Below are 14310 nucleotides of genomic sequence, written 5' to 3'. Positions count from 1 at the left end.
GAGTGTGGCATGCTGGGAGTCGTAGTTCATTTCCCGCGGCGCGCTCCTCCATAGTCAGTCAAACCTCAACCGGATCGCGCCGATTCCCAGGGGGCTTAGCGCCGTCGGGCCGGCTCCCAGCCAGTGCGCGCTCAGACTCCTGGGAATTGTAGTACCCATTCGGTCGGGGCTCGAACCATGGCGGTGACTAAAGAGCTCTTACAAATGGATCTGTACGCGCTGCTTGGCATTGAGGAGAAGGCGGCAGACAAAGAGGTGAGAACCTGAGCGGGCATGGCAGCTCTTCGGTCCTCGCGCCTGGCCCCGGCTCTCTAGGCTCCGCCCTATACTGGACCGGCAGCGAGTCCCAGCCTAATGTCTAAAAAGGGGGTCCTCCGGGAATTTCCTGACAGGCTTAAGGACCTCGTTAGGGAGGGAGGCACTGAGGCTTAGAACCTTTCGACTGCGCCACAGTGTGTGCAGGCCGGTTCGAATCCGAGAGCCGGGCCTGCTTTTCTGCGCCTGCGCAGCCGCAGTTGCACGCTGTTTTACCTGTGTGTGGAGGTGTTTCGTTTCAGTTTCTAAACTAGCTGCTTTAACTTCAGGTGGAGCCTGGGAGGGAAGAAAAGTCAGCTGTCTAGGCTTTTCACCCCCTCCTGCCCTGGATTTGACGTCGAGACCTAGGACCCAGAGAGCACGGTGTTCTTTTCCGCTTTTTAAAATATATCAGATGCTCCGTGTTGTTCTCAACGTGTGCTACTTAACGGGTTAAACGAGAGGATCGGAAGGCTAAAGCCGGCGGTGCGGAGTTCCACTTATTTTCAGTGCTGGTCAGGGTGCCCAGGGTGAGACAGATCAAGATGGACTTGAGGTTTCTGTCACTTACTCCTGGACTGTGCTGGTAATTCTAACAGGCAGAGCAGTTCATCAGATAAAAAGTAATGCCCACCGGGCTGGGCATGGTGGTGCGAACCTTGGGGACTGGAGAGAGGAGAATCAGGAGTTCAGGCCAACTTCAGCTTGTAGAGTTCAAGCGCAGCTGGGTTTACCTGAGATCTTGTCAAAAAAAAAGGGGGGGGGTGAGAGAGTAGGAAGGAGGATCAGGAGTTCAAGGTCATCTTTGACTATAATGTGTAAGGAGTTTCTAGCCAACCTGGACTCCAGAGACCATGTTTAAAAAACAAAACAAGGGGGCTGGAGAGATGGCTCAGTGGTTAAGAGCACTGGCTGCTCTTCCAGAGGTGCTGAGTTCAATTCCCAGCACCCACATGATGGCTCACAACCATCTGTAATGAGATCTGGCGCCCTCTTCTGGCCTGCAGGCACACATGCACACAGAACATTGTATACATAATACACAAATAATCTTTAAAAAAAAAACAACAAAACAAGCCAGGCAGCGGTGGCGCACTCCTTTAATCCCAGCACTCAGGAGGCAGAGCCAGGCAGATCTCTGTGAGTTCAAGCGAGATCCAGGACAGGTACCAAAGCTACACAAAGAAACTGTCTCAAAAAAAAAAAAAAAAGGAGAAGAAAAAGACAAGCAAACAAAAACCACAAAACAAACAGCAGAGAGAGTTTCCTTAGTGACAGACTTGTGAGGAGGACTAAAAGCCAGGTCCCCTGATTCATAGCTCAGGTCCATGTCCCTTTCATCTCATTTCCCTGTACAGTTAATAATACTGAGGAGCACCAGCACTCCATTTTACTTCATTTAGTTTTTTTTCTGAATTCCAAAAATATGAATCCACTTCTCTGTTTGATCTATCCAACATCCAAAATTGAACTTAACTTTTCTGCCCAAACCTGTTTCCTCCTTGGAATCCTTTATCTTTCTTTATAAATGCCACCACCATCTGTCTGCTCAAGTAGGATGTTTATTTTTTATTCATTTACATCGCTGAGGATTAAACCCAGATTCTCTTACATCAGGTGATGCTGTACCACTGAACTATGCTCTGGCTCAGCCTTTCTGAGTTACTCTTGACACCTCCTGATTCTCTGCCCTCTTGTCCATCACCGGGTCCTAATGATCTAGCCTTCCAATGATTCTCACACTTGTTCACCATCCCTGCCTCCTCCACTGTCTGTCTAGCCCACTTCTCTGTTGCTGGTCTGTTCTACTGTAATCTGTCATGCCTCTCCAATCCATTCTCCTCACAGAAAATTAAATGATCCTAGTACTTCCTTAAAACCCTATAGGGACAGGACTGTAATCCCAGGCTAGGGGGATTTGCAGTTCAAGGCCAGGCTGGGCTACTTAGAGAGACTTTGTCTCAGTAACAATAATAAAACAATCACATAACAGTCAATACAGTTCATCACACACACAGAGACACACATCAGTGATGTTCTTCCTTCCCTTCTGTTCTTCTGTTAGTTCATTTTTGTTTGTTTTTTGGAGATATGGTTTCTCTACACAGCCCTGGCTATCCAAGAACTCACTATGTAGACCAGGCCAGCCTTGAAGTCACAGAGATCCACCTGCCTCTGCCTTCTGAGTGCTGGATTAAAGGCGTGTGCCACCCCATCAGGTTATTAATCCATCTTGTTTTTACTTATCCTTCAGAACTCAGTTTAGGGTTGGGAGAGAATCTTTGCCTAGTGTGCATGAAGCCCTGGATTTAGTCCTCAGCACCACATAAACTAGGTGTTGTTGTATATATCTATAATGTCATTTGGGAGGTGGAAGCAGGAAGATCAGAAGTTCAGTGTCATCCTTGGCTTTATAGCTAGTTTGAAACTAGTCTGGGTCAGAAACTGCCTTAGTTTGCTTTTTATTATTTTGAAATCCATCATGGCCAAAAGCAATCTGAGGAGGAAAGGGCTTATTTTATCTTAGTCTTCCATGTAACATTGCATTGCTAAGGGGAGTGAGGGCAGGAACTGAAGCAGAGATCATAGGAAACGTCGCTTATTGGCTTGCTCCTGCTGGCTTGCTCAGTTGGCTTTATTATACAACCCAAGATCACCTGCCTAGGGATGGCACCTCTCACAGTGGGCTGGGCCCTTCCACATCAATCATCAATCAAGGAAATGACCATCAGGCTTGCCTACAGGGCAATATAATGGAGGCATTTTCTCAGTTGCGGTTCCCTCTTCTCAGCTATCTCTAGCTTTTTTCAGGTTGACAAAAAACCTAACCAATACAGAGACACTATCTAAAAACAAATAAAAACAACAACAGGAATGGAGAAATGGCTCAGTGGTTAAGAGGCATTTGTAATTGGAGTTTTCCCATCCTGATGCCTCACTCCCTGTCCTGGAAGCTGCTTCCAAATTACCACACAGAGATTTTATATTATTTGTAAATGATCAGCCAGTAGCTCAGGCTTATTACTAACTATCTCTTACATTTTAAGTTAACTGATATTCCTTATTTATGCTCTGTCACATGGTGGTACCATTATTAGCATGGCACGCTCATCTACTCCCTCTGCATCTCCCTGTCGACTCCTGACTCCGCCCTTCTTCCTCCCAGCATTCTTCTAGTCTGGCTCTCCTGTATAACCTTAACCTGGCTGTTGGCCAGTCAGCTTGTTTAGTAAACCAATCACAGCAACAAATCTTCACAGTGTACAAAGGGATTATTCCATAGCAGCATATACTGCTCTTACAGAGGATCAGAGTTTGGGGTACCTATAGCCATTAGCCTCTGCAGACATCTGCATTCCTGTACATACATACATATAATATATATATATATATATATATATATATATATATATATATGAACCCAACTCAGTTAATTGGCCCCCTCAGAGAGGTTTTGCCTATTATGCCTCAACCCCCATGCTGGATATGAACCCAGGACCTTGCTAGACAAGGGTTCTACTGGGCTACACCCCAGGCTTTGCATCTCTTACAGCAACTGGCTCCCCTCCTTTCCAGGAGTTAGTATTGTTCTGTCATTATTGCCTCAGGCCTTAATCCTTTCTGTGTGTCTGCCTCTATTGAGAAGCAGATCTGGTTGCTCAGCTCACTTCAGTAGTAGTCCTGGCGCATAGCAGGCTCTTTTTTTTTGTTGTTGTTGTTGTTTATGTTTCTCTGCCTAATTTTTTTTTATTATTATTATTATTTATTTTACAATACCATTCAGTTCTACATAACAGCCACAGATTCCCTTGTTCTCTCCCTTCCTGTCCCCCTCCCCTTCCCCCCAGCACACCTCCCATTCCCACCTCCTCCAGACCAAGGTCTCCCCCGAGGACTGGGATTGACCTGATAGACTCAGTCCAGGCAGGTCCAGTCCCCTCCTCCCAGATTGAGCCAAGCGTCCCTGTACAAGTCCCAGGCTTCAAACAGCCAACTCATGCAACGAGCCCAGGACCTGGCACCACCTCCCCGTTGCCTCCCAAACAGATCAAGCCAATCAACTGTCTCACCCATTCAGAGGGCCCGATCTAGCCGGGGACCCCCCAGCCCTTGGTTCATAGTTCATGTGTTTCTATTCATTTGGCTATTTGTCCCTGTGCTTTATCCAACCTTGGTTTCACCAATTCTCGCTCATATAAACCCTCCTCCTTCTCACTAATTAGACTCCCTGCGCTCCACCCGGGGCCCAGCCGTGGATGTCTGCATCCAGATTCCTCAGTCCTTGGATGGGGTTTATGGCACAGCTATTAGGGTGTTTGGCCATCCCATCACCAGAGTAGGTCAGTCCCGTAGCAGGCTCTTAATAAGTCTTTGTTGAAGGAGTGAGGAAAGCGCTAGAGACCACTGTGACGACATGAGAACCAGGAGCCTAGAACAGTCAGTGTTGCTCTCTGGACCTGGTTTTCCCCAAATGCAAAATGAAGAATTAGGGCCAGTGACGTGGTCAGAGGGAAAGAATACTTGCTGCAAACCTGATGACAGAGTTTAACCCCCAGAACACCCGTGTTGGGAGGAGAGAACTGACTCCTGAAAGACGCTGTCCTCTGACCTCTGCACATACACACACACACACACACCTCTAAGTAAATATAATTCTTTTTTAAATGAGGCATTAGGAGGGCTGGAGACATGGTCAAGAGCACTTGTTGCTTTTGCACAGGACCTGGGTTCAATTCCAGCACCCACAGGACAGCTCACAACCATCTGTAATTCCAATCCCAGGGGATCTGACTTCCTTTTCTGGCCTCTACGAACAGTGCATAGATGTACACACAGATATACATTCAGGAAAAACATTAATACATAAAATAAAATAAATAAAAATGAAGGACTAGGGCAAATTATGGTTTTAGAGGTCAAATAGTCCATTATTATTTTTTAAAAGAAATTATTTTGCTTTTCAAGGATTTCTCTGCCCTTGCTGTCCTGGAACTCACTTTGTAGACCAGGCTGGCTTCTAACTCATGTAGATCTGCCTGCCTCTGCCTCCCAAGTGCTGGGAATAAAGGCATGTGCCACCACCATCCAGCTTATTTAAATGTCTTTTATTAATTTTTTTTTTTAGATTTTTTTCATTTTATTTATTTTAGATTTAGTTTTATTATTTTTAATTATGTATGTATATCTGTGTATAAGTATGTGGACGTGAGTGCAGGTACCCACAGAGGCCAGAGGAGCTAGGTTCCTTGGAACTGGAGTTACAGATGGTTGTAAGCCACAATGTGGGTCCTGGGAATTGAACTCAGGTCCTCAGCAAGAGCAGCCAGTGCTCTTAACTGCTAAGCCATCTCTCCAGTCCCTATTTTATTACTTTTAATTATGTGTATATGTGTGTGCATGTGAGTGAGATCTAGAATTACAGTTATGAGTCACCTGATGTGGATGCTGGGAACTGAACTTGTGTCCTCTGCAAGAGCGATATACTCTTTTACCTGCTCTGCCATTTCTTCGGCCCCCAGTGACTGTTTTTTTAGTGGATATGCACTCAGAATGGTTTTTACATGTTGAAAGTATTGTAACAAGGAAGCAAACAAAACAACAAAACATCCCAAACAACTCAATTTAAAATTTAGGTCAAAGTGAGGCTGGAGAGGTGGTTCAGTGGTTAAGAGTGTAGAGGACCTGCATTTGGTTCCCATCACCCATGTTGGGTGGATGACAACTGCCTATAACTTCAGCTCCAGGGGCATCAGATGCCTTTGGCCTCCTTAGGTACCCACAGCTCTGTGTGCATATCCACACTGAGATACACACAGTATCTTACCAAACACACATGAGTTCACAGGACCTGAGTTCAAGCCCCAGCACATATATAAAAACCCAAGTGTGCCAGTGCATACCTGTAATCCTAGTGCTGGGAGGGGCAGAGACAGGAGGATCCTGGGAGCTTGCTGGCTAGCCAGTCTAGCCAAATCAGTGAGCTCCAGGTTTAGTGAGACCTTGTCTCAAAAAGTAGCTGGGTTGGGTATGGTGGGGCAGGTCTTTAATCCTAGCAATTGAGAGGCTGAGACAGGTGGATCTCTGTAGGTGGACTTTTCTTTCCCGACCACCAGTTCCCAGATAACCAACCTGGAGACTCAATAGTAATTACAAATGCTTGGCTGATAGCTTAGGCTTATTACTAACTAGCTCTTACACCGTAAATTAACCCATATTTCTTATCTAAGTTCTACCACGTGGCTCATGACTTGTTTCCTTTGTGTCTGGCTGGCGACTCCCGATACTCTGACCTTCTTCCCAGCTCTCCCATCCAATCTCTTTCTGCCCAGCTATAGGCCAGTCAGCTCTTTATTAACCAATGAGAGTAATACATATTTACAGTGTACTGTAGCTGGATGGTTTCTCCAGTTCTGCCCAGCCCTGCAGCCTGCAGCCGCTTATAAAATAATCATTCAAGGCTTATATTAATTATCAATTGCATGGCCAATGGCAGGCTTCTTGCTAGCTAGCTCTTATAACTTAATCCATTTCTATTAATCTATAAGTTGCCATGTGGCGTGGCATGACCGGTCTCCTGGCATCTTGCTGTTCCTTCCATGGCAGCAGCTGGCATCACCCCTCTTCTCCTTTCTTCCCATGGCAGCAGCTGGTGTCTCCCCTCTTCTCCTTTCTTCTCTCCGTATATCTGTTTAGATTTCCCGCCTGCCTCTAAGCTGCCTTGCCATAGGCCAATACAGCTTCATTTATCATCCATTCAGAGCAACACATATTCACAGCATACAGAAAGACATCCCACAACAGTGTACAAAGATTGTTCCACAGCAGATCACTGTGAGTTTTAGCCCAGTCTGGTTTACATGGTCTACATGTCTCAAAAAAAAACAAATGGCAAATTAGGATGAGATACTGCTTCCTGTCAGCCAGGATAGCTGTTATAGAGAAATGAAACTACAAAGCCAAAGTAAATACACAGACTAATTCAAGGATGTAGAGAGATGGGAACGATTGGGCATTGCTTGTGGAATGGCTGTTGTTAAATGGTATGGAGATTTCTCAAGATGATAAATATTAAATACAGGGTTGCCATGTGGTAATTGTGGTGTCTTGAATGAGATGTCCCTTATAGTCTTGGGCATCTGAACACTTGGTCCCAAATTGATGGCACTGTTTGGAGGTTGAAGAGGTGTGGCCCTGTTGGAGGAAGTATGTCGGTGGAGGCAGGCTTTGAGAGTTAAAATACTTTGGTCATCAGCTGGGCAGTGGTGGCGCATGCCTTGAGTCCAAGCGCTTGGGAGGCAGAGGCAGGCAGACCTCGGAGTTCAAGGCCAGCCTGGTCTACTGGTCCACAGAGCCAAGTTCTACAAAGGATAGCCAGAACTACACAGAAAAATTTTGCCTCAAAACAAAACAAAAAATTAAAAAAAAAAACAAAAACCAACTTTAGCCATCCCTAATGTGTTCTCTGCCTCCTGCTTGTAGCTCTCAGTGTGAGCTCTCAGCTTGTTTTCCTGCCGCCATGCTTCCACCCGTGATGGTGACAGACTCTCATCCCTCTGGACCATAAACCCAATAAACCCTTGCTACTGTAAGTTGCCTTAGTCAGGGTGCTTTGTCAGGTTCTCCTGGAGCCAAGGCTGTTCTTGTTTGTTTGTTTGTTTGATTGATTGATTTTGGTTTTCAAGACAGTCCTGGCTCTCCTGAACTCAATTTGTAGACCAGGCTGGCCTTGAACTCACAGAGATCCATTTGCCTCTGCCTCCCGAGTGCTGGGACTAAAGGTGTGCGCCACCACTACCCAGCTCCCAAGGCTGTTCTTGAACTCCTGATCTTCCTTCCACCTCCCAGGTGCTGGGATTCCAGGTGTATGCCCAGCTTCTGTTTATGTTTTAAGTTGTGGTAAACATGTATAACATAACATAAAATCGAGCGTTTTTCCATTTTGAATAGAATTTTCAGTGGTATTAAGAACATTCACATTGCTATCTATCACTACCATTCCGTCTGCAGAACTTCTCCATCATCCCAGATAAAACCTTGTACCAAATAAATGTAACTCCCATTTTCTCCTCCCCTAACCCGTGAGATCCTAGCCGCTGTCCTCCTCTCCTCTGTGACTATGATTCTGTGCACCTCCAGTAACCTTTGTCATTTTATTTGTGGCTTATTTCATTTAGTATAGTGTTTCCAGGAGTAAACATGTAGCTTGTGTCAGAATCTCCTTCCTTTCTGAGGCTGAATTCCATTGTGTACATTTGTATTCGTTAACCTGTTGATGAGTATCTGGGTTGTTTTGCCTTTTCAGTACAGCGTATAAGGCTGTACAGATCTGTTTGTGCTCTGTAGTCTCTGGGGATGTAGCTCAGTAGCAGAGAGCTTGCTTGTGTTACGGCCCCTGGAGTTTGACCTCCGGCACCACCACAAAACAGAAAAACGTCTTTTGGATATAAACCCAGTCCAGAGCCACTAGGCTGTATGTTGCTTCTGTGTGTAGTCTCTTAGGACCTGTGGTATTACCATCCACGGCAGCAGTGCCGTAACTTCCCTCCTCCTCATTGCCAGCATGCTACTTTCTACTTTTCGTGTTTGGGGTGACAATGAACTGGGCTACCTATGAGGAGTTGTTTTTTTTTTTTTTTTTTTCTGGGGGCAGGGGCTGTTGAGACAGGTTTTCTCTGTGTAGCCTTAGCTGTCCTTGAACTCACTCTGTAGACAGGGCTGGCCTCGAACTCACAGAGATCCACCTGCCTCTGCCTCCTGAGTGCTAGGATTAAAGGTGTGCACCACCACCACCTGGCATATGTATATATATATATATATTATATATATATATATATATATTTCATGTGTATGGGTATTTTGCCTGTGTGTGTGTGTATGTGTGTCTGTGCACCACATGCATGCAATGCTTGAGGAAGTTTTACTCATTAAATCTAGACTTTTAAATCTTAATTCGGTTTGATTTGGATTACTACATCGGCAGAGAGACTTAATTGTCGGGGTACGGGAACCTTTCAGGTGTCCAATCACTTGGAATTGCAATTACAGATGGTTGTGAACACCTTTGGGTGCTGGGAATCGAAATTAGGTCCTCTGCAAGAGCAGCCTGTTTTTATTTATTTACTTACTTATTTGTTTTGTTTTTTGTTTTAAACTCACCTGAACAGACTTATTTCAGAGACTTTTACACCTAATACTTCTGCTAGAACATTCTTTGCTCTTGGCAGCTGGGCATCTAATTGACCGGTGGGAGAGGCTTTCCCTGATGAGCTGTTTCAATTAATTGTCCCACACCTTCAATGAGCCTTGTCTTTCCAGGTGTGAGACCTCACAGGTGCATGTTATGTTAATGTCATTGGCTCATTTTTGGCCTCTCCCATCAGGGTGTAAAAAAATCCTGGCAGAGACTTCCTGTTTTGTTTGCTGCAGTTTCTAGCTCCTAGAACAATGCCTAGCTCTTGACAGATGTTCAGTAAACACTTGGTGGATGATTGAAGGAGCATACACTGTTATTTTCAGGCACAGTGAAGTTAGTAGACCAAAAGTTAATGTATTTACAAGATTTTGATTCATAATGCAAACTGCCTTGCAGAAAGGTACTGGTTTACATTCCCACCAGATAGGTAGAAGGTCACCCATCTCTGCTTGACTCGCTGACATTTGACAGTAGTGCAGCAGGCACCCAGTGCCTTGCCAGGGCAGGCACGCCCTGAACCTTCACAACGTCGAACTTTCTTTTCCTTCCTTCTCGTGTGTTTGTAGAAACGCACTTGGGTTTACATTTTCCGTAAACATTACTTCTGGTGATGGGAATCAAACCTAAGTCTTGTACACACCAAGCATTCCCTCTTCCACTGAGCTGTCTCGTAGCCTAGAAACATTTTTATTAAGTGCCTACTGGGTGTCAAGCTGTGCCTGGTGCTGATACAAATGCGAACAGAAGTTGTCCCTGGTGAGTGGCCACTTCTGTTTTGTTCTAGCTTCTGTTTCTTGCTTCTGGATCTCATCATTTTGAAATTCAGAGGCTAACAGTAGTTTTTCTAGAAACTCACATTTTCTTTTTCAAGTTTTTTGTTATTGTTGTTTTGTTTTGTTTTTATCATGTGTATGTGTCTATTTGTTGGGCATGCACACATGGACGCAGGTGCCCATGAAGGCCAGAGATCTCCTCCAGCAAGATTACAGGTGGTTGTGAGCGCCTGATGTGGGTGCTAGGCATTGAACTCAGGTCCTTTGCAAGATCAGTAAGTGCTCTTTACTGCTGAGCCATCTCTGGCCCCCCAAAGCTTACATTTTCTAATCCGATGATTTCGTACAGACACATGCCATGCATAAAGTAAGAGTTTTTCTAGCTTATCTTCAGTGAGGTCAAGAGTTACTGCCGTCATAGCTGCCATGGTTTGAGGGTGGGTGGACACCAGTGTGGAACGCCCTGCCCTGCTGTGAACTGTCAGTGTGTCCCTGGTCTTTGCACTCATTTGCAGCCGTGGCTAAGGAAAGGACTTTGGAGTCAGGCTACCTGAGTATGACTTACCTCACTGGTAACTGTGAACAAATATTTGGCTTCTCTGTGCTGTGGCTTCCCCACCTGCCCAGCGGAGTGATGGCAGCCCCTCCTGATGACATTGCTGTGAATCTGGATCCGTACAAAGCGTGCCGTACAGCACCTGGCATACTACCAGCTATTTCTTTTTGTTTGCGAGCTCTGTATTTTTTGTTTGTTTGTTTGTTTTTGTTTTGTTTTTTCGAGACAGGGTTTCTCTGTGTAGCTTTGCGCCTTTCCTGGAACTCACTCGGTAGTCCAGGCTGGCCTCGAACTCACAATGATCCACCTGGCTCTGCCTCCCGAGTGCTGGGATTAAAGGCATGCGCCACCACCGCCTGGCTGTATTTTGTTTTTTGAAACGGTTCTTATAATCCAGGCTTGTCTCGAATGCCTGATCCTCCTGCTTCTCCTTCCCAAATAGTGGGATTGTGAGTGAGCACCACCATACCACATTGATTGCATGTTTTAAAGTTAAATACTTATCCGTGAGGTGCACACCTGTAATCCCAGCACCTGGAAGGCACAGGCAGGAAAATTGCCCACAAGTTTGGGGCTATCCTGGTGTACACAGTTCCAGGCCAACCAGGGCTACATATCAAGATCGTGCTTCAAACAACCTAAATAAGAGCCTGCAAGATGGTTTAGCAGGTAAAGGTACTTGCTGCCAAGCCTGATGCTTGACAGGAACCTGGTTGACAGGATCAGGGAAGGCTTCCTTGAAAAGGTGTTTTTGTCCAAAACTGTAGGGAAAAAAGATTATCAACATATTTGGGGCCTGGAAAGATTGCTCAGTGGTTAAGACCATTTGTTGTTGTTGTTGTTTTAAAGATTTATTTATTTATTATGTATACAATGTTCTGTCTGCATGTATACCTGCAGACCAGAAGAGGGCGCCAGATCTCATTACAGATGGTTGTGAGCCACCATGGGGTTGCTGGGAACTGAACTCAGGACCTTTGGGAGAGCAATCAGTGCTCTTAACCTCTGAGCCACATCTCCAGCCCCATTTGTTGTTCTTGTGTAGGACCTGGTTTGGTTCCCTACACTCATGGTGGCTCACAATCATCTATAACTTCAGTCCCGGGGATCCGGTGCCCTTCTCTTGTCTCCATGGGTACCAGGCACACACATGGTACCCATGGTACAGACCTAAGTGCAGGCAGAACCACCTAAAATGGGATAACAATCCAACCCCAAACCAGAAAACCAGAAAGGAGTCCTCATGATTATTTACTGTGTCATTGATCTACAGAGGCTCTGAGACATGTCCAGGACTATCCAGTGAATGGGTGTCAGCCTCAGACCAAGGCTCAGTTTCATAGTCTTCCCAGTCCCTGTGAGTTTTCCCTTCAGTTTTTAGCAGCCTGGCTCTTCATTTGAAACCTTTGAAGGATATGTAGCTTATTTGATCTTGGCAGGTATTACTAAATAAAGCAGAGTTCTTAAAAACACATTTTGATTTTTAGTTATTTTATTGTGACGGAATCTCATTAGCCTAGGCTGCCCTTATGTCTGAGACTGGATTTGAACTCCTGACCCTCCTGTTTCATATTCTCAAGTGCTGGGATGACTGGTGTGTGCTATCATGCGCCACCAGCCAACTTCATTTGTTAGTAGGTTTTTTTGTTTTTAAGATTTATTTTTATTTTATGTGTATACGTGTCTTGCCTGCATGTTTACATGTCCATCACATGCATGTCTCTTGCCTGTAGAGACTGGAAGAGAGCATTGGATTCCCTGAAACTGGAGTTACAGAGATTTGTGAGCTTCCGTGTGGGAGCTAGGACCTGAACTCTGGCCCCTGCGAAAGCTGCCGGAGTTCTAAACTGCTGAGCAGTTTCTCTGTATGCTTACTGAAAATTTATTTAAACCACACATTTTCCTTATGTTGTAGACTGTGATGCATCAACATTATTTCTTTTTTATTGTTGTTTGTTTGTTTGTTTGTTTGTTTTTGAGATATATCTCACTGTGTAGCTCTGCCTGTCCTGGAACTTGCTATTTGACCAGCCTGGCCTGGAACTCACAGAGATCTGCCTGCCTCTGCCTTCCTAATGCTGAGGTTAAATATGTGCTCCATCATATCCAGCTCAACATTGTTTTTTCTTTAAAAAAAATAAAAATCATCAGGGGTTGGAGAGATGGCCCAGCCATTAGGAGTATTGACTGTTCTCCCAGAGGTTCTGAGTTCAAGTCCCAGTACCCATGTGGCATCTTACACCTATCTATAATGGGATCCAATACCCTCTTCTGGTGTGTAGATGAAGTACCCAAATACATAAAATATATAAATAAATCAATTGTTTGTTTGTTTGTTTGTTTGTAGTCCTTGCTGGCCTGGAACTTACTCTGTAGACCAGGCTGGCCTCAAACTCAGAGATCAGCCTGCCTCTGCCTCCCAAGTGCTAGGATTAAAGGTATGCACCACCACTGACTAGGTAAATAAATAAATCTTTAAAACGTAAAACCATCGGTGTTGAGGCCAGATGCCAGGATCGGGCTTGAAGGAGTAAGGTGAGGGGAAGTGGTGGCAGAGGCAGCCGTGCCGCGCAGGACGAGGGACAGGGCTGTGCCTCGTGTTTGTTGAGGATTCGACAGGAGATGAATCTGGAAAATGTGGTGGGCTTTGACCTAAACTGGATTCTTTGGGTATCTGGGGGTCATTTGTAGATTTGGGGTGTGTCTGATAGACGGTGTCTCCAGAGAGAGCGCTTAGCTCTTCACTGGAAGACACTGGTTCTTTTCATCAAGGTCCAGGCATGGTGGGTGGTACCCAGCCTCCAGGTCCTGTGGGTCTCTATGTTTAACTCAATTCTGGCTGAAGTTCCAGAGTTTTGAAATTGCTCAGCTGCCTGCTAAGAAGCAATGATCCCTTTGTGTTTGGAAGCTGCTCATTAGCATTCACAATGATGCCTACCTCCCGTTTATATGATACCAGAGAGCTTTCCCATGTCTAGTTCATTTGATGTGATCTTCAAAACAAGGCTGGGAGGCAGGCAAGGACTATTAACTCCACTTTATAGATGAGAAAACCAAGTCTCAAAGGGGTTAATTGATTTGCCTGGCATAAGGCAGCTAGTAAATGCAGAGCCCCTGCCCAGACCTGAACGTTCTTCTCTCTGCACTCCAGGAGCAATTAGGGCAACCAGAGATGGTCTGTGGGCCCCAGAGATCCCCCATCTCCGTATGAGTGACAGAGACTTGACTCCATGTGAGTAAAGCCACCTGACGTTGGCGAGCCCAGCAGGTGTGAACTGAGCTGGTTGGCTTGAGGAAATGTTGGACACCACAGTTTTCATTTCAGCTAAGGCAGTTTTCAAAGTAATTTCCCATTTGTACGGTCCCTTCCTTTACTCTTGCTGTTCTTGAGCAGTAGAATTTATGTGTGTACATGTGTGTTTATGAAGGAAACCTGTCATGTGTATGAAGGGATGGTATGATGAATTCGCTGTGGGAATGCCGAGCTTCGAGAG

At 45.3% G+C, this 14310-nt stretch overlaps 1 protein-coding gene across 1 annotated transcript in view; it reads left to right on the top strand.

The window, feature by feature from the left end:
- Window positions 1-55: 55 nt before the first annotated feature.
- Window positions 56-14310, top strand: part of Dnajc17 (DnaJ heat shock protein family (Hsp40) member C17) — a 33530-nt gene continuing 19275 nt past the window's right edge. Inside the window, 1 exon segment of the mRNA XM_028885966.2 lies at window positions 56-255. Within this exon segment, the coding sequence (XP_028741799.1) occupies window positions 178-255 (78 nt within the window). The 5' untranslated portion in view covers window positions 56-177.

This window comes from Peromyscus leucopus, chromosome 4, assembly GCF_004664715.2.
Source record: "Peromyscus leucopus breed LL Stock chromosome 4, UCI_PerLeu_2.1, whole genome shotgun sequence".
NCBI classification, from domain to species: domain Eukaryota; kingdom Metazoa; phylum Chordata; class Mammalia; order Rodentia; family Cricetidae; genus Peromyscus; species Peromyscus leucopus.
This window is presented reverse-complemented; position numbering and strand designations above follow the sequence as displayed.